The sequence below is a fragment of the Sturnus vulgaris genome, chromosome 12 (assembly GCF_052056855.1).
Source record: "Sturnus vulgaris isolate bStuVul1 chromosome 12, bStuVul1.hap1, whole genome shotgun sequence".
NCBI lineage: Eukaryota > Metazoa > Chordata > Aves > Passeriformes > Sturnidae > Sturnus > Sturnus vulgaris.
Window position 1 is genome coordinate 10,979,594 of NC_142254.1, and position 21,196 is coordinate 11,000,789.

General features: G+C 36.5%; 1 protein-coding gene across 2 annotated transcripts in view; it reads left to right on the plus strand.

Annotated features, from left to right (window-relative positions):
- The window catches only part of FTO (FTO alpha-ketoglutarate dependent dioxygenase), a 217,607-nt gene that overhangs the window by 43,549 nt on the left and 152,862 nt on the right, over positions 1-21,196 (plus strand). For both annotated transcript variants that reach the window (XM_014883048.2, XM_088171893.1), the window contains exons 4-7: positions 7,640-7,783; positions 13,825-13,904; positions 14,229-14,372; positions 20,020-20,139. In XM_014883048.2, coding sequence (XP_014738534.2) covers positions 7,640-7,783; positions 13,825-13,904; positions 14,229-14,372; positions 20,020-20,139 — 488 coding nt within the window. The remainder of the gene's footprint in view (positions 1-7,639; positions 7,784-13,824; positions 13,905-14,228; positions 14,373-20,019; positions 20,140-21,196) is intronic.

Below are 21,196 nucleotides of genomic sequence, written 5' to 3' on the forward strand. Positions count from 1 at the left end.
ATGTTTTCTATCCTGTAAAATGTTTCATTGTGGTTGGGATCAGCATTTTTATAGTGTTATTTATCATATACAGACTTGCTTTGCTTTATGCTGATTTTACTACTCTTCTTTCTTTGGAAAGATCATTTTCAGTTGGTTTTTGGATAGAAGTATTATGTATTACTTAGAAATACATGCATAATGTCTAGGCATGTTGTAGTGTTAATGTGTGTTTTATGGAGGTTTTGCCAACATTTCTATAGCTGGGAAGGGTGGACACTGCATTAAAACAACTGTTGTCTGGCAGGCTATGCAGGCTCTTGCTTATTTTAAAAATATAGTATTTTAGAGGTGGTGGTGGTAATAGTGCAGCTGAAGCATTGTTAAATATTTCATTTCTAATTTAAATTACCTGTCCCATTTTTATCTTTATTTCAGAGCAGACATGAGGATTTTTTTGTTTTTTCCTAACAATGCTTGAACAAAGGCTTGGGTATTTTTAAATTACTCTTAGTTTTGCAAACATAAGATTAGAATTTAGACACTTGACTTGAATTTGCAAATGTTCTGTTATGTTTCATTATTCACAATGGATTTTTTCTTCTTCCTAAAATCCTTTGATGTTTGCTTTAGAACAGGGAAAGAATTTGTGTTGAATTTAGTAGGTTTCAGCTAAAGATTGTGATATAAAAATAATAGTTTATACTCCCACGTGCATTCTCTTACTGGTTTTGTTATTATTTTTGTAATAATTAAAAACCTCTGTGTCACTTTGTTACTTAATGTACAACTGAAGTAATATTATTTACATTTTCCTGGATATAAAACATCAACTGGCTTAGCAAATTGAGTAGAAGAGATTCCCTGACTGCACTTCTTCCTGCACTTCTTTCTATCCTATTGGTCAATGGTGTCAAATAGATGTGTTGGGTTTTTTTCCATTGGTACTGTAGAGAAATATTTTTTCAGTAGCATTTTAAGTTAAAGAAACCTAAACATGAACTTGAAGTAATAACGCTGTGTATGAGGATTTATTGTGGTATGCTTAAAACTTTTTTACTTCAGCATTAAGTTTGCTTATGGAGGGGGAAAAGAGTGAGTTCCTTTAAGTTCAGAGAGCTATAAATGAACAACAGTGAAAGCTACTATGTTTATTCATAACTCGTCAGTTGATTTTGCTTCTTTAATTCAGCACATAAAATAAGTAAAAATTACAGTGTTTTAAAACCACTGCAAATTCTGTAGATTTGATTGATGTGGGTAGAAAGAAATATTTTATATACTTAGGCTAGAAATTGTTTTGATATCTATGTACAATTAATGATTTTGCCAAATACAAGATTTTTTTCATAAATACACTTAAAATGAAAAGTTGGGGTTTTTTTTCTGAAAAGTTTGGAAATAGACATGAAAACAAAGAAAGCAGGATCTTTCTAGTAAATAATGTTATTGTTCTATCATTAAAAAAAATTAAAAGTCACTACTTGAAATGTTCTGGTTTTGCATTGCTCAGGTTGGGTTCTTGAGCTTTCGAGGGAGTTTCAGGTGCCTGCCAAGGAGCATCGTGGAGAGATGCCAGCAGTTCACTCCCCTCTGTGCTCAGGGTGTGGTTGTCATTCTATGTCCCTATAGCAATGACCTCCTTATTCAGAAATTGGAGAAAATGGATCCTGTTTATAGCTTAGGAAAATGGTTTTGTGAGTGAAGTGTCAGTAAATATCTGTTTGTGATAAAAGTTTTGTACCCAGTGCAGCCAAGAGGATTTGATTTTAGAGAAGTAGATTCTTTTTGCTCTTCTGGTTTTCTGTTTACAGCCTTCCAGTGTTGGTGGTTATAAGCTCATCAATGTTTATAATGTTATTCTTTCTAGTTCTATATAATGTCAATGTTTTGATGGTTTCTGCAGTTCACAAAGACTTTAAATATTTCCTATATTACCAGGTCTCCATAACTGTGAAACATAAGGATGTCAACATCTTTTTGAAGAATATTGCTACATCGTGTCTTGACTTCTCTTCATGTTTTGTATAAATGTTTTGTTTTTATGCTGACATCTTTTATTAGTACTTACTCCATTAGTTCATTTAGTATTGAATTAGTATTGAATTCTCAGTGTAGTGTGAACAGACTGTCACAGAATCACTACAGAATGCATAATAAAAAGAGTAGATGTGGTCAGAATTTTTTGTTGAAGCTATTTTTCCTTAGAAGATATAGATGAGCTGGATTAGTAATTTTCTGGGAAAAAAGCACTGATTCCGTGGGAAATGAAAACACAAATCAAGCATGTTGATTTTTGCTGGAACTGCTTGATTCTCTTTTCTGCCAGGTCTTGCATGTTTGTTTTGTCAGCTCTCAGGTGCTCAAATCCTCCTGGCCTCTGAGGTGCTGCAGATGCTGAGGATCTGTGGAAGCTCGTGCCTCCAGAGCTGCATGGCTGGAGCTGATCCACCCTGCTGCAAATGCACAATCCCCAGGTTGTCAGGTTTTGAGCAGCAGGAGCCCTTGGAGTCAAACAGCCTTCCTGAGCTATGGCAGCTCTGTCAGACTCTTTAGAAATGCACAACTCAAGTTATATGGTTTTCTTTTTACTTTAATTTACATCTTTATATCAGTATTTGTTTTGTACCTACTTACTGGATTAAATAGCATTAAAACAGATACTGCTGTAATTGAAACAACTTGTTTTCTTGTTCGTTTGTTCATTGTTTGATGCCATAATGAAAATTTCATGTTTGAAACTTTGATCAGTATTAATTGAAGTAGAAGCAGTTTTCAATATGCCAGAAAAGAAATTCAGACATCAACATAAAGATATTGGAACAAGCTGATATTCTAATTGGTATCAGTGTTTTTCTTGTTTCCAGTGTAAAACTCTTTCAAAGCAACTTAAATGAAGTACATTTCTAATAACAAAATAAGGTAAACATTTTGCTTGATGCTTTTACTTAAGTTCCGTTAGGTTAAGAGTAGGTTGTCAGGTGATGAGAATGGGGGCTCCTAAAAATTTGAGAGGTTTCCTTTCAGTGTGTATGCTGCATGAAAGTGCAGAAGTGGTAGTCAGGAGGGTGCATGTACAGAACTGAATATGTTACAGAATGTGTGTTCAATTATAATGCCACAAACAGTATTTGGAATGAATTTACGTTTCAGAATTTATCAAGGAACAGGAATTTCCAATTTTGACCAATTCAGCTTTTTTAATAACACATTAGCTTAGAAGTATCCTATCACCTGAAAGCATAAAGGTAAAAAAATTGTTCAGGATTTTAATATAGTAAGCTCATAACATATATTTATTTCCTTCTGCAGTTATAAAAGTGAATTGCAATCTAGTAGAATTAGGGCATTTTCAAAAATTGGATTTTATCCATGAAAAGTTCCTAATGACTAGCTTTCCATCAGGTTGATGTAAGTTTTGTAGGAAGTTTTATTACTTAGCAGAGCACTGGTTGGTTCTAAATTTAAAGATGTTCTTTGAAATGGGGACTTGTTTCAGTTACAAGCTTACAGGAGATGGAAAAAAATGTAAACACTTGAAGTGTGTCCATCTTTCTCTTACCTGGACTTCCCACAGAGAAGAGATAAGTATTTCTCTCTGGTTTCTTTGCCATATCTAGTTTTCTTGCTGTAAGGCCTACTTGCTGTTAAATTCTTGAACTTCTACACAGCTGGTTCTGTCTGCTGACAAGGTAATGTTAAAAGGTTTAACAAACTTACTGTTAGTTGCAGTGATGACTTCAAGGACATTTTGTGCTTGTTTCCTTTGTAAAATGCTGTTTATATGTTTTTACTTTGTGAAGTTAGAAGCAACATCCTGGCACGTAGCCTAATGGTGGCTATTTCATTTAAGTGGGAATAAAAATAATTGAGATGCACTACAGATGTTCGTTTCCCCACCATATTAAAAAAAATCCTGAAACTACAAAAGTTGTTCAGTATTGAAGTAAATTTAACTTTGTAGTTGACCAATAACCCTCTTTATGTACTTTATGTATGCTTAATGGATAAAAGTCATGGAGTAGATGTTTTTTTGCAGGATTGGAATAATTTCTAATATCAATAGTATGAGAGAAATATTACTTGTTAAAATAACAGAAATGGTATGTAGAAAATTTTATTTTCCTTTTGAAGAAATGAGTAAGTGCATGAAATGGTCACAGCTCTAACTTGCAGGGTCTACCCAGTGGGATTTATGTTCTGAGAGTCACAAATTTTTAGTGATCCACTAACTTTCACAATAATAGATTCGAATCCCTGTTGTCTAAAAAGAAATCATCACTTGAATAGACCATTGTGGGTTGTGGGGTTTCTTTTAAACATCTTCTCACTGATCAAATCGAGCCTCTCCTTCAGAAATGAGGGGATGACAGAATATTGTTTGTTCTTATTTTAGTGCTTTTGTTCCTGATATATCTGGATACATCATTCCAAACATGAATTGATAAGAACATTGTTGGCAAAATCTTGTGATTTTTTTTGTGTTTTGAATGTCAGTTGCAAGGAAAATTTAAATATTAATGGAATTTAACCTCTTACACTATGGCTTTTCAGTAATGAGGTAGAGGAAATAACTTTGGGTAGATACTTCTTTCCCATCAGCTACTGAGAAGCAAGGCATATTCTGCTTCTTTCACTTCTTGCATGTAACATATATAAATTGCTATTGAAAGACACTGATGATTTATGTATTTGTTTAATTGAGGAACGTCCCCAAATTCTTTCACATTCTGGAAAAAAATCAATCCATAAAATAATCAATCTAAAAAATAATATGGTTAGTTGTGTTTAATGTTGAAGTAAATGCTTACAGTCCTTGTTCTTAGCAATGTGTTGGCAGTGATTCTATTTTCTTAAGAAATTGTGTGTAAGGTTACATTTAGGATATAATTTGGCATTACAGTTTGACTTGCATGGAGATAATTTAGGTTTCAGAGCATCAAAAAAGTCTCAAACTCTGGAAGATTTTGGAGCCGAATAGCAAAGAAACCTTTCAAAGCTACTTTTACTTTCTGTGTTCTGGAACAATAACCAAAGTAGTTCCAGGAAAACAAGTTTCATATTGTTCTGAACCTAACCCTGACCCAAACCTGATAAGATCAGATCTAAGTGCTGGAACATCTCTGAAATTTGAGCTGTCTAGTTAAAAGCATAATGCTGTGGCCAATTTTCTGCAGCTACATTCTCTCTTTCATGGTTCTACCATAATTACAGGTTTGATGAGGTATTGTTATGTTGTGGTAAGCTTTTTACTTCATTGCACCATTTTATTTGGGATTCCAGCATAAAGGTTTCTTGCAGGCCCAAGTCTGTAAACCTCTGCTGACCAGAATTCAAATCTGCACATAGTTTTGTTATACTTCCATGAAATACTTGTATATTTGACCATTTCTATATGGCTTACTAGAAAATAAGTTTGTGTTCTTAAGGTGATGTGTATGTGATCCATGATTTATTCACACGATTTATTCTCGAATACTTATGATTTAGATTCATCCAAATGTTTTCACTTAAATGGCAGCTGTAATTATATAAAAAATATACAGCATCCAGTCATTCTTGAGGTGTCATAGAGAATTTAATAACAACTGATTTTTATGTAAAAGTTTGTCAGTGCTACTTGGGGATATGCCACAAATGTTAAGGTATCTATTTTTCCCTTGCTCTCAGTTTCAGGGTAGCTTGCATTTAAAAGCAAGTAGCAGCTTGCTTCCATTTGTTACCAAAATAACATGGTAGGAGCAATCAGTTTCAATTGCTGCTGATAATTATAAGGTGCAATAATTGAGAATGTAGAGAAAAGGAGACTGTGAGCTGTATTTGAACTCAGTACTTAAGCAATAAAAAATTTATCAAACTGCAAAAAATAAGTCATTTTAACGAGCACATTCCAAAGGTGCTGGATTTATGAGGAGACCCCAGGAAACTTTGATTGAAATTGCTGTCTCTGATTGTAGTTCTATATTTTATTGGTGCCATATTGTGAACAGTGCTGCTGCCAAAGTGAATGGGAAGGCAGCATAACAGAGAGAGTTAACCCAGAAAGGTTACTTCTTTTTATAATATCCATGATGTATTGCATTAAAAATGCCTTGAAAGCCATCCTATTTGCAGTTTTCAGAAAACATTTTTCTTAAATTAAGTTACAATTTATCTGAACAGGGTAGCAAATATGAAAGCCCCTTGAAGAGTTTAGTATTGATTTTTCTGAGTATTTGCTAGCTCTTGTTTTCTCATTTGTGTGCTCTTGATGGAAGGGCCCAGAGCTGCTCCCGAGCCAGAGCTTTGGCTGGATGAGAACTGTTAGCAGTGAAGGGAGGGAACTTGGGGACTGTGAGAATTTTCACTTAAGAACATTTAGATTGGTTCTTCAATAGGCTTTGTCTCTCTGCTTCCTGAATTTAGACAATATTTCATTGACATAATAGTTAATAAATTGTCTTAATTTTCTAAAGGCTGCTCCCAGCTAAAAAACCTGTGGTAACCATGTGAGATGAATGACATGAATATTTTTAAAAGTGTGAGTTTGTGGTCACACTTTGTGTGTGCCTCTTATAATAAGAGCTATTCATCTTTAATAATTTTCTTCTAGAATTAAATTAAGACAAAGGTTTTAAAAGTTATTACAGAAAAGCACATTTCAAGTGGACAATGAAGTGGACACAGTTACTAAGTTGTAAGTAAGAATTGGGCATGGTGCATAGTTAATTTCTAACTGTTCACTGCTGCTTTGTGCCAAATATTTACTAAAACTTCATCCCTCCTCTGTCAAAATGCACTGTTACTTTAGCTGTAAAACTGTTGCACCATAGCTCCCAAATACCTTGTTATAAATGCTGACTGTATCTTTCAATTTATACTGCAGTGAAGTAAGCTTATGAAAATAGTTCTGAGGGATTAAGCTCTAAATGCTATTTCTATGCAATGGATTATTTTTTCCCCAAGCTCAACACATTCATGTTGCATAATGATAAGAAAAGTGTTGTGACAAATGTATTGAAGCTTCATTGGCTCTTGCACGTTACCTAGCATGTTTGACTAGTAATTTTGATAAAAGAAGGACAGAGATGGTTGCAAGATTTACTTTATTGGTCTAGACTGTGTTTTGTAACCATTATTTCACCTTACTTTGCCTCAGTTTATTATTTGGTGAAATTGCAAGTACATAAACAAATGAAATTGTTCCTAAAATGTTTTGGCAGTTTATGACTTTGAAATTCTTTCAGAAGTTATCTTGTTGTTATGTCAGTGTTGCTATATTTTTTGTTTTTTTCTTCTATGCTTGTAGTTTCAGTAATGAAAAATATTTAGTGATACTTAAGTAAAACTCCCTTACATATGTTTAAGAATTTCAGAAAACCTTGAGTCCATTACAAGCCTTGACTTGATAAGCCTTCACTTGGTAGTTAACTTAGAGTTTTCATCTTGGTAAAGTCGGTTGCAGAAAAAATCTTGATCTCATACGGTTTTTGTTTTTTTTTTTTTCTTTTACCTATTGCATAGTTTTGAATTTGGAGATGATGATTATAGCAAATGGAGACTGTAGAATCTTTAAGGCTATTAAGATTGTACCAATATGGGATATCTTCAAGTCAAAACCAGATTTTGTATTTCTGATTCTTACCTGTTCCTCATTTGTGTGGTCTCTCTCTCCCTCAAGATTCATCCGTACAGGAAAGCAGTGAACGAGAACTGAAGGGAAGAGACCCGGCTGTTTGGCACGTAGGCTTGAAGGTGGCCTGGGACATAGAGACACCTGGATTGGCACTGCCACTTCACCAAGGGGACATCTATCTGATGCTCGGTAATTTTCAAGAACTAAGAAGTTGAACTTTCTGTTGAAAATAGAGAAAATTACACTTACATCAAAATAACCTACCATACCTTCCTTGCAGTAAGGAATTTTCTTATTTAGAAAAACATGAAATCTGACTGGAGTATAGAGTAAATTCCTCCTGCTCTGCCTACTTCCACAATATTTTGGAGAACTTTTTTTCTTAATGTTTTTCACTTTACAGCGGAGAAAGAAATAGTTGTGGTTTTGTTTTTTTTTTTTACCTTTTCTGTCTGTTGTGCAGTCGAAATTAGTAGTCCAAGTTAGGCTTCAGGCCCTAACCAGAAGTTCCCCAGATCTTGCCAGAAGTTGTGCTGTATCTGTCCCATCCTTGTATTTCTACATTCTTTTTGCAGTTTTTTTCAAAAAGATTCTTTTTTGCAGATTCTTAAAGCAGTTTTTCTGAGCATCTCATAAGTTCAACGAATAAATTTCTGTTCTTCAGCTTGGCTTATCAAGTGACACCTGTATTATATAAGATGTGAATGAATGTTTTCTGTTACCATGGTCCTTGAGGTTTCAATCATTATGCCAATCTGTGGGTATTTTATTAGTCACCAGTTTTACACATGACACTTCTCTCCTTCTGCTACTATGTCTATATTCAAACATGCTGTTTTCTAGTAGTGGGATTATACTAAGATCATAATGAACACAGCTGTCTTACTCCAAGAATGTGTCTCAATGTCTCAAGCGTAGAGGATTAAAAAAAGAAAATTAAATTGAGTTAATTTGCTTGAGCAGCTGAGCTCATGTGCTAAGGTTTATCCATTGAAAGAAACGAAGCGAGAACTGTTGCTAAGGTTTGTTGACACAAAATCTGTTGCTTTCTCTTTTGACTTCTGTTTCTCTTGGTTACCATTTTTGTTAAAATAAATTTACTTATAAATCACACAAAAACAAGAACAAGGCTTCTGACAACATCAGGTTGGCCTGTTTAGTGTCTTGGCTTGACAGACATCATCTTTGAAGCCTGAGAGCACTTGCAGAGCTCCCTGGTTATGTGTTTGTGACTTGGAAGGCAGATTCCATGGAATGTCCCTGTAATGACTTGTCACACTCCCAGCTTTATGGGCAGAACAGTCTTTTGAACTTTACCTTTCACAGTTTATATACTAAAAACAATACCTTTATAAGCCATCATAAAAATGATGCACCATTTCTTGTTCTTAGTTATCTCATCAAATCTTCTGCACTGTCATCAGGGAAGTGTTGTGTAAAAGTGCTGGACTAAGAGTGCTCTGAAATGTGTTCAGACATGGAAAGATCAGGTGTTAAGATGTGAGATCCTTTGGCACAGTGGTCTGGATGTGCCTCCATTTTTTGTAAGGGTATAAAGTAGAAGCCTAGAGGGAAAGAGAGACAGTCAAAATGAAGTTAAGTGGCAGTTAAACATTCCTAGAAAGGTTATTATAATCTATTTTTGTGAAATAGCAGTTAGGGCATCAAGCAAATTTCTTATCTAATCCTTCCTGACTGGAAACTTTGAGCATACAGAGCAATGCTGGCCAATAGATTCAGAAGGTATTTAATAAAAGAAGGGGACTAACTTTAGTATTTTTATTGCAAAATACTGTAGATTCTAGTTGATTGAGTTACCAGATCATAAGGGTGTTTTTTATTCCCTAGTGGAATTTATATAGTAACTAAAGTATTTTCAGAGATTCTATATGAAGGGTAGATCAGAAAGTTAGTTTATGTAATGAGTAACATCATGAGTGTGTTTAGATGGAAACAAAGGATATATTAAACATTCTTTTGAAGATGATGTGTAAATCACTTTCTTATTAATACTTTTGAAGAGCTACAGATTTGAGCTCTGTAGGCCAGGTGTTTTTTTAATCTCTTCTGCATTTCCATAGTCTTTGTATTTCTTTTCAATTACTTGGAAATAGTCTTAGAGAGTATTCTCAAAATGGCCCTTTTATTAGGTTTCTTTGTATAGCAGAACTGCCTTTATAATTTTGACTTGGATTGAAAGATAATATATGAAACATATATATGTTTTAGTGTGTTTTTTGCAGTAACTTTTAGAGGGGGCATCTTGAGGATGCCATCTAAAGGACAAAATATGAAAACTCTGTAAAAAAAGAAAATTTAAAAGAAAGAAAAAAATTTATTTGTCTCATGCTTTTGTACATGTATTCCAGAACCTCATTTCAGTAAAGCAGAGTCCTCTCACTGGCATTATGTTAAAAGCAGTGGTAGATTGCAAGACATGTAGAAAACAGAGCATGGAAGAGTCCTGCAGCTCCTAATGGTTCCTGTTCAGGCACTGGCTGTGAGGATTGGTTGTGACCACCACTGACTCATCCACCCCAGCACAAAACTCAGCCACTCTGTGGGTCTGTTCCTCCAGTTGTTGGAATGGTGTAGTGTTACTGCTTTTTATGAATGTTGAAAATGCTGAAACATCACATTCAATATGTTGCTTATAATTTAAAAGTCAGATCCTATCAATTCCTGTACCTGTAATACCACTAGTATTTCCTGTGGTACACACAAATCTATGTAGGAAAGTGTGGCAACTGGATATTTCTTACAGTAATGTGCAATTACAGTAGCTTGTAAATCAAGATCAATGGGTATAGCAAACTAACAAAAAGCCCCCAGTGTTTTCTTTTTAGCATTTCTAGTAGACATTTAATAATAATGATTCTGTTCCTCTCTTCATTTGCTTTATAAATGTATTTTGTTATTCTGGGGAGAAATTTAGTAAAATGTCTTATAATTTAAATTTACATCTTCCTTCTCAGCAGCCCTCTTCAGATGAAATCATGAGCCATAATTTAGGTGTATGTTAGTACTAAACAGAAGGTGATCACATCCATTCTTCTTTTAAGCTATTACAATAATATAAATGCATTTTTTAAAGCAAAAACAATAAAAACTCGAAATTACTTTCTCTAAGAGAGATTTTTTTAAATTAATTTTTTTTAGGCTGCTCTTAATATGGAGAAAAAAGTCTGGTGAATGGCTGCAAGTCTGCTCCCTAAAAATTCAAATCTAAACTTTATATCACTCGTGAAACGGAAACACTTTAGCTCAATTTAGAATAATATATTGGTCTGCAGAGGAAGTGCACACTGAACCCTGCTGTCTCAAGTACACAGTCAAGGGGTGTCTAATATGAAACGTGTTGGGTGCATGCAATAAATCCAAAACGCGTGGAGGTGAGCAAAAGGCCCCATCTGCTCTATCCTAGAGCATGCTTAACTAGGCTTGTCATGGTCCTACTATTAAATTGGAATTTTTCCCCTAATCTTTGAGTTAGACATGACCAGATTTGCAAGCAGATTTACAATTTTCACTAATTTTCCTACCATGACTTCAAAACATACTTAACAAAAATACATTCTGGATTCTTTCAAAGGCAGATTTACTTTTCTGCAGCTGTTTCCCATAGATCAAGCTCGTGCTTGAAGGTTAGGGTTTTAAAACAGCATGAAGATGAACTTTGAATCTTATACCACTCCCCACCCCCAGCAAATTATAGTTTGAGAAGCATCAAAAAATTATTTTCATAACCAACCAGAAGTAGGTTGCACACATTGCAGAGGTTGGCTTGTGGTTAAAGATAAGTATTTAATGGAAACACTTCCACATGTATATAGTGACTCATTAAACTATTTCTAGATATTTAATCTGCTTCTATTTTCACAAACTAACTTGAACCCTCTTTGCTCTCTAGCATCTTGAATGTGTTGGAGCTTTTCACCTCCCCCTTTTTTCGAGTCCACATTTAATCCAAATGGTATATTCCCTGTTGTTAAGACTTAGAACTCCAGAAGTGTATTTGTCATTACCAAACTTTGATCATGAAGTTGGACAACTCTGACATATTTCTTTTAAATTTATTATTTTTTTTAGCTTTTAGACTTTTAATTAATTGTTTTATTTGTGCATGGTTTTCTTGTTTGTTAACGGTAGTTCAGAAAATTAATAGCAAAAGTCCATTTCACTTTTGTTTAGATATTTGTGGTAGTTAGAACGTCAAAGATTTTGCCAGTGCTTTAAACACCACTATACCTTTTATTTGCCTCTTGAAATAGACAAAAGACAACTGTCTAGTAAGTTCAGGAGGAACACTTTAGAGAAGATAGAAAAGACTACATAAAGCCCTTTTGGTAATTCTAGGAGCCATTTTTCATCATGGTCTGTGCTTTCCTGGGAAATACTTTACCTCCAGGCACTAAGTTTAGGGCCTTTAGCCCCCACTCCTTTAAGGGCTGGCTAAGAATTTCTTACCTTTCTACCTTTCATTTGTTATGTTGCAATAGTGTGCAGTGGCATGGGTGTAGAGTCATTGTTCCTCTCCAAGTGCTTTGGCTGCTCAGCTCACTGATAATTAGTTGAGTAGTAGAATGAGAATTAAGTGTATGTATGTTATTTCAGTGTTTGTACACAGACATATCCATCAGTCTGTTCTTTTGACAAAGGGCTTTCAGTGCTGCTGGTGGAGCCCAGGTATTTCAGCTGTCAGAAGAAAGCCCAGGAAGGACAGAGCAGGGGCAGGGACTGAGAACAGGATCAGAGAGAAGTGGGAGGAACTGGCAGTGGTTTGAAGGAGAGGAGAGGACTGTGCTGAGGTTCTGTGCTGGAGAGATGTATTTTGAGAAAACAAGAGGCAAAAAACCTCAGATGTCAGTAGACATGAGAAGAGTAGATATCAGCAGGGAGAGACAGGTCTACTATGTGAACTTCCCTCCACAATTAAAAATTGAATATGCAACATCCAGATTCCAAAGTGAATCTGCTGTCTGTAACAAGAAAATCAGAGAAGTTTTACTGATGGGGGGTCCCACGTAGAGAATAATAGCCTGTATTCTGTACTGAAGAGTCTCTGTTTTGGTTTTGCAGACCCCATAGGTCAGTGCTTAGTCATGTAAAACAGGCTGACTCCTTAAGAGCTGTTTTTTACTGAACCCCACAAGAGCACTGTGGCACTTCCAACATGGGTGACCAAGGAATGAAAACGCTTTGGTTTGGCTCTAAAACCGAAATAGTATTCTGGGTGTAGTGTTCTGTATCTGAATAAAAGCTTTTAATGCCAGATGGACAACAGCCAATTTATCAAAGAGTGAGTTTTCTTTTCAGTTAATACATATTTAGAAGAAAAAGAAAGCAAATCTTTACCACAATCTTTTAAGACCTAAAATGTACTTTTTAACATGCTTTGAGGCATGCAATCAATGAAGCTTCAACTATTTTTGTACAATTAGAGTTTTAGATTAATTGTAAACTCTTAAATTAAAATTACAGGCTTCTTTCTGAGATTCATAAAGGATTAGAGACAGTTGGAAGGAATTCCAAAGTAGAGAACTACAATGAAAGATTTGCCAAGGGTTTGAATAAAGGTGTAAATCAAAATGTAGTAAGTCTAATTCTGTGTTTGCTACATACAACCACAAAGAACGGGCACTGAAAGGGGTAGTGGAAGTGTTTAGGTTTGTTTTCTGACACAACTCTTCTTGAAAGTGATTGTGGTATTTAAATATTGCAATGTCCAGAGATGATAATGTTCTGTGGCCCTTGTAAGACTGGGTTCTGTGCAATTTACCCTAATATATGTCTATGGGAAATAATTTTTTCATAATTTTTTTTTGTTTGTTTTGTAGCTTTTTTTTTTTTTTAGAACTTTCAGTATTTTTTAGTGATTTTGGGGAAAGAGATTGTAACATCCAAGTAGTCTGTTTAGTCTCCTCAGTAGTCTAGACTGAGTAGTCTCCTCAGCTTTGGAGGAATTTTAATTTGTTTAGTTAAACTTTCCTTATAAGAGGTGGGAAAAATGCCACTTGTAAAATGTATAGGAGAAAACTAGTGTAAGTAGAAATATTTCTGACTCTAGGATAGTGAATAGTTATTGTGCTCTGCAAAACACTGGAGCTATGTGACTGAATTCTCTAAGCATTAAAGCAAGAAAAGTAGTGTACTTAATTCGTATTCAACCAGATTAACTTTTAATAATTATAATTTTCCCCTGTCCTTAATGTTTTCTAATCTGTCCCTAGATGATCTCAATATGACACATCAGCACTGTGTTCTGGCTGGTTTATCACCTCGGTTCAGCTCAACTCACAGGGTGGCAGATGTAAGTATCAAAAACCTTTCACTGTTTGGTCCCTTGTAAAACCAATGTCCTGCTGCCATATTTGCAGCACCATGGTGTCTTTTCAGAATTATGCTCCATGTTATGCTTATGACTCAAACTCTTTTCATTACCAACTTTGTTGTTTATGTTTGATTGAGGTACACTTGGTTCTGTATTGGTAGTTGGCCTTAGCTCCCAGGTAGACTTATCAGATGTGAATTCAGAATGTGCTGCATCACACCTCATGGATTGCTGATGAAATAGAGTTGAGAAATACAAATTTTCTGAAGTGGTTATATATATGTTTTTATTGTATCTTTATAGTCTTCAAGAGGAACGTTGGAATACATACTTGGACGGTGTGAACTGGCACTCCAGAATTTACAAACTGATTCTGATTCAAAGGCTTTGTCTTTGAAATCACTGGAAGCTGCAGTGGTGAAGCAAGTAGAAGAAATACATAATGAGGTGAGATGATCTGCACTGAAAATACTTAAGCCAGGGCTGAGCAGTGCAGTATCCTCGTGAATGTAATAGCAATTAAGTGTGTTCAGCTGCTTACAAGGCATTGCTTTGTACGAGTTTGCAATGTGGCTTTTATGACTTTTTTACTTGGGTACAGTAATTGGGATTATCGTGGAAGTTTTCATTTTTCCTTCTTAAGATCCCTCTGCTGGTAAAGTAAGAGAAGTTTCACAGAATACTAGACCAGAACTGACAGTGTGGTGGTCAAACAGACTACTCTAGCACTTCTCTAACAGAAAGGAAGAGAGAGAAGGCATTAAAGGATTAGAGGGAAAGGAGCAGATAAATTTTTTCAGTTATTCCTCCCTGGTTTTTATTGAACCAGGTTTTTGCATAATGCCATGGGTGGCAGAATTGGGAGTGTGGGCTCTAAACTATGTTCTGAAGAAAATACAGTGGAAATAACAATTGTGAGGAATATATTTAAGCAGGTCATTTAGTGCTACAAATGCACTTTGACAGGATTCCACTGAAGCTGCCAGTGCTTTCTTGCTTGGAGCTGTGCTGTATTTCCATTAAGATAAATTGGAAGCTGTACATAGGCCATTTGCACTCAAATTAGAATTTGTGTAAAATGTTTAAATTGCTGTCTGCTGAGGAATATGATACTGTGTAGTGCTACTAAAACTTTGTAGAACACATTTTTATCTGTATTTGTTTACAGTTGGTAAAATGGAGCATAGTGTTGGCAAAAGATTTGCGCCCTTGACTTTTACCAAAGCAGCTCCTAGGGCAATTTAAAGGAGTCTGATGCATGCAGAGGTTTACAAAACATTAATCAGGCTCAGTCCATAAAACTACACGCATATGTGGTTTGCACAGCAAGGGCCACAGGCACAGCTGGTGTAAATTTGCACGGGTCCTTTAACATCAAAGCCATGTGCTGTTTACATCAGGTGAGAGAGTAGCCCCTGGTGTTTGCAGTCACCTGAATAATTTTGCAATGTGACATACAGGGATGTTTCCTGTTACACATATGGGATATACTGTAACAGCAATCCTAGTTTAGCTTGTACATATTGTGCACTTGGTAGAAACACTGGATCTATATTTAATTTGAAAAGAGACTACTCATCCAAAAATTCCTAAAAGAATTTCACTATTCTTTTTTTTTTCCTTAATTTTTCATCCCAAGGTCAAATCTTCACTTGCTGTTAGACTGCTACTTAAATGTCATTTATTGCTGCACAAGTAGACAAAATTTCTAGAGGCTTATCTCTGTGGTAAATGCCTATTCTTTTTCGAACATCACTGAGCTGAAAATAAAAAGACCTGTGAAGCTAACACAACTTTTCTTAGATATAAAAGCTTCCTACCTTCCTGTATGACAAATCTTTGTCTTTTCAGGCACTAATACAGGTTTCAGGTTCAAACTTTATCAGGCAGGTGGAAGAAAAAGAGACTGTTTTGTTTCTTTAAAGAATCAAACTGCTTACTGATGAAAATGAGCCATTCATCTGTTAGCAATTTTTAATGCAAAATCAAAATAGCACTAAAATCCATATCCCTGTAGGATTAATGGAGAGCTGCCACCCATTTTCCCAATTTTGCCTGTGTATTTCTGATATACAGCTTTCTGTGCTATTCGTAAAGGTCCTTGAGATTTTTTTTTCCCTCTTCTTCTGAACTAGAAATCCTGAGCTTGAAATGAGATAGTATCTAGAGGTGATGATCTTGTTGTATTTTATTTTTAAATATTGTCATAACTGAAGTTTCTCAGTTTTAACTCTTGTAACTAGATGCAGCCATTCTTCTTGGTTCTTTATCTTCCTCAAATGCTGCGGGTTCATTCTTTTTACCCCCTTGCTGCTACCTCCAAAGCAATCATCAGAGAACATTAACCAGAACAGAACCATCACAGTACCAAGCTAAAATATACTGGTTTAGCAGATTCACAGTCTGTGCTGAAATTAACTGCTCTGCCAAATGAGGCCTGGATGAATTATCTGTGTCTGCTCAAGGGAAAAAGCCCAAGAGTGGGTCTGAAAGAATGAGGAATGATTCTGTGCCTTCACTTTTGTACTCCCGGGCAGGAAAATTGACTTGCTGTGTGATAAAGTGTGTTTGAACTGAGCATCTGAAGCAAAGGTGGAGACTCCATTTTTTTCCAGTTTTGTGGTGGGCAGAGAAACCTCTAAAAGAGTATCTGGGGAGTGTCCTTACTTGATGTTAGATTTCCCAGAGTTCATTTGTCAGGGCCCTGTCTTGGATGTCTTGACAGAAGTATTCCTGTTAAAAAAGTAAGATGCTAACCTGAGGAGGATTTTAGCATCTCTAGTGGGCAGCCAGGTGGAAGTTTAATATTTCTTTAAACCTAGCTTTGTTTTCATGGTCTCCCTCACTAAAACAGCCTTCAAAGGAATATCTGAGTAATTGCAAGGTATGTGCTGTGTGTTAGATGTGTGAGTCACTTCACTCCCAGTGTGTACTTTGTAGTTGTAAGTAAAGATAACCTTAATTAAAGGTGTTCACATGCAGTTTGTCTGCATAGCTTATGGCCTTGCAGTCTGAACAAATACTTCAGTGGCAGGGGTGTAGGAGGGTGAACAGATGTAGTTACCTGGCAGCTGTGGAGTACAATAGCCTGACAGCTCACACACAGTCACAATCAGATTGTTGTTTGGTCAGGAATAGTTTATCCCAAAAGAAATGATCTTGCACAATTCTCTGAATGGGAACCGCTTGCTCCTACTAGTACTTTCCTCCCACTTGGCTTTCCTAAACATACATAGCTGCTGAGTGCATCCCAAACAGAGCTACAGGGCACCTGGGAAAACCACTGGCAACTAAATTCTTTTTAAAGGAACTAAATGCTGCTGGACAGATCATCATATAGAAATAAATCTTCAGAAAAGATCTTCACCAGCCTGTTCTTCACATTTCAAAGAAAAATCTTCTTGCTCTGACTAATGCAAAATTGCTAATAGTTCATGTTGGTGTGAGGTACTTTCAAGGCTTCTGTATTTGCCAGCACCAAACTAATATTCAGATGTTCTCAGTGTAGTAAAAAAACAGAGGAAGTCTCAGTGTCAGGGGATTGTGTTGAAAATGTGGCAGATTTCAAACTAAGTACTTAAGTTTGAAAGGTAGGGGTTTGTTCACATCGGGCTATTTGCCCAGCTGTGATAATCAGATCCTGATTACCATGATTAAAATGAGACTGAATTGGTTGCCCTGTTGCTTGTGAGGTACAATCATTTTTGCCTCCAGCAAATCTGTTTTTGTGGCAGCAGTAGATAAACGGAGCTTGGAGAATGCATGGGGAGGTAGAAAGCCTGGGCTAGCTGAGTTGAAGGGATGTGGTGTTGGACACTGATGAGAAAGGGAGAGGTGTAGGCAGCCAAAGGAAGGTTAATATGTTGTAGCACATTACAGTGAGCTGATAGCATGGTTAGTGGCTGACTTGTATGGCAGAGAGAAAGTATAGATCACCTACATGTGTGGCATTTAATAACCAGTACTTTTAAACAATTGACTGAGGAGCATTGCCTCACAAAATGCCAAATGCTACTGTTGGCCTTGTACTACCCAGTATTGACAATAAACTAAAATTGGCCTTTAATCGTTGCTTAAAGGACAACTTGAAAATACATTGAGATTAGAAATATGAGGCCTGATTCTCAGCTTACTTGCACAGATGTAAGTCGTAAGTGAAAATCAATTAGAAGATGAAAATTATTCCTCAGACACTCAGCCTATGTATTTTTATATGTAAATATGTTTAAGCTGTGTCTTCACAGCTTAAGTCATATAAAATACTTTCTAATGGTAGCTAAAGTTAGTTCTCATGTATGGGAGTCTCCAAATTAAAACTCTCTGAAAAATTCCTTTGCAAGAGCTGTTAACCTGAGAGTTTTGTCACAGAAGATGAATGTTCTCTAACTTCCATTCCAGTAGGGCTAGAAATGAGCTTTCTGTGTCTCTCTAGTGTTTAGTGTTGAGGTTTTTTTACTCAGAAGGTACAGCTTATCCTGTGCATAGGAGACAAGCCAAGAGAAGCGAGTTCCTGCTACAGAAAAAAGTTATTACAGAAGCGAAATCATGTCACCCTTGCCTCATCAAGATAATTTTCTTTCTCAGAATCATCAGTTATCTGTTCAGAGGTCATGGTTCAGAGCAGACACTTGCCAAGCAGCTTGGTGGCCACCTTGGAGGGTGAAACACTTGTTTTTCTCCCCAGCCCAAGTTTATTCATTCAGGTTGGAGCTAAACAGAGCTGCTGTGAGATGAATGCAGAGCAGTTTGATAGCTGTGTGAGATGGCAGTCCACATCATTAAACAGCCTCTTGTTGCAATTAGGTACACACTGACCTTTGATGAGACCAGCTAATCCTGCTGAAAATGAATTAGCTTATTGCTATACTTTGTGTATTAAACCTAAAAAGCAACTCTTCTGTGTCAAATTATATATATTTTGTAGAGGATCAAGATACATTTAAATTTTGGCCAATGTACTAGCCTACAGTAAGAGTGAAATTACATAGATTATTGCAAGAAATCAATATTATTAGGTAAAAATCAGATTGACTGAAATAGATCTATGATGAGTCATATTTTAACATTGATTTTAATAAAACATTTTTTCTTTGATTAATGGCCTCATGACTAATTTCATAGAACTTGTTTGCCAGACATCACATGGTAGAGGCCAAAAAATGCAAAAAGAAGTGGAGAGAAAAGAATATTAAGTTCTTAAAATTCTAATTGAATGATGATGTGCTCAGCTTTCCCAAAACTGCATATACTGATTTCTTTTCAATCAAATAATAACTGAGTCCTTCATACTTAAGTATTTTTTTTTTGCAATCTTTAATGTATTGACCAAGCCTTTAGTTGATATTAACTGGACCAATTTCAGATTTCTGTAGCTGTTCAGTTTTCTGTTGCAGGAAAGGGAGTGCTAGGTGACAGCTTTGGGCAGTTTTCTTTATTCTTTCACCTTGGTAGGTTGTCTTTGTTTGCATCTTGAGTTGAGCAGGGATAAACAAATCTTCTTTGTGGTACAAATAATGATTAAAGCAGCTTTGAACTCAGTGTGAAACAGAACTACCACAACAAAGATAAATATGGAATTCTGAAGACCAGAACTATGGATTACTCTTAAAGAAAGCAGCATCTCTGGTAACTGGGCTGTCTGCTGAAGGATGAGAGGCTGTGATTCCTTGTGTGCCACCCCCTCATTCCATAGAAACTGGGCTGCATTCTAGTAGTGTTACTACTGCAAGTTTTTTCCAATCTCCTATGACTGAAACAATTTGAAACCCGCAGTGTTAATCACAATAAGCCAGAGTTGGTGCATACATGACTGGAGTTTTTAATGTTTGTTGTATGTGTGCATCATGTAAAGAACAGGGGGGAAAAAAGGGAGTTGAGTTTTGCACCTCTCTGGGTTTGAAGAGAGTAGCTCAGGTCACAAATGGATGTGGAATAGGAATAAACAGCTTGGAGTAAGGGTGTGTTTAAAAATGACCTGCTTTGTCTGTCTCCTTTCCTATAGGACTGTTCAGGTGTAGCTGGATTCTTGCATTACTCCATTCCTGTCCTGGATAAGGACCATGGATGTTTATGGTGCCATGTTTTTATCTTGCAGGTTGAATTTGAGTGGCTTAGGCAGTTTTGGTTCCAAGGCAAGAGGTATTTGAAGTACACTGACTGGTGGCTTAAGCCTATGGCTAAATTGGAAGAATGTTGGAGAAAACTGGAGATTATGGTAAGTACTAGTTTTAAAGTCTAAAGCCTCTGGGGCCTAATTCTGAGAGCACTCACAATTATGTTTTTAATTGTAGTGTAGTAATGGGTTTTAGACTTTATTCAGAACATATGAGAAGCAGAATCAATGTCAGCCTTTCACTGTCTCCCCTTGCTTTTATCCCTCAGTAGCCAGAAAAAATGTGAGCAAAATCAGATCCAAAACCCCAGGATTTTAGTTAGTTCTTGACTTTGCTTGTTTTTAAAGTTTGAAAGGCTCATAAAAGCCCCACACGAGCCTTTTAGAGCCTCACAAGATGCCAGCCATACATTGCACCACACAAATGCTGTGGATTGCAAACTCTTTTGTACAACACCCAGACAGACAACTCTGCCTAATGACAACAGTAGTGCATGTGTCTGAGGAAAGTTGAGAAGAAAATTGGTGATCTGGAAGTACAACTGTCTGTGGTCCACCTGCACACTTAGGCCATAGTCAGAACATGCAAGAGGGGATTCTTTCAAGAATAAACATAATAATGATTTCTGGATACTTCAAAGTAAATTGTTCATTCCTTGAAAAGGGTTTTGGTGCCAAACACTGTTACCCTGTTGCTGCTGCTGTCCATGTAGAGCCTGAGGTGCAAGCCTGTGCTGTCAGAGTGTCAGAGCAGTTGCCAGTGTTCCTGTTTCTGGATTTGCACTCACAAGGGGCCATGCTGGCAAACCCATTGCTCTCCATCCATGTCCATCAGAAGCTGCTTTTGGGCATTTCTGCTGGGCACAGCATAAATCAGGCTCAGTTTGCCTGTGCTGGCTTGGAAGAGGTTGTGCTGTAGCTGAGGGTGCTGGGTAGGGTTTGTTTCAGGGTGTGTTTGGGGCTCTGGAAATGTGGTGCCACAGGAACGAGCCCTCGAGTCTCCCAGGAAATGTCACTCAAACACAGTGTGAGCTGCCCTGCAGTGCCTGGGATCACACTTGGAAAACTCGCCTGGAAAAGTGGACACTTCAGTTGTGGAGTTCAGTCGCCACAAGAAATCACTGAACATTGAATTCTCCTACAAAAGGAGAGAAAATAT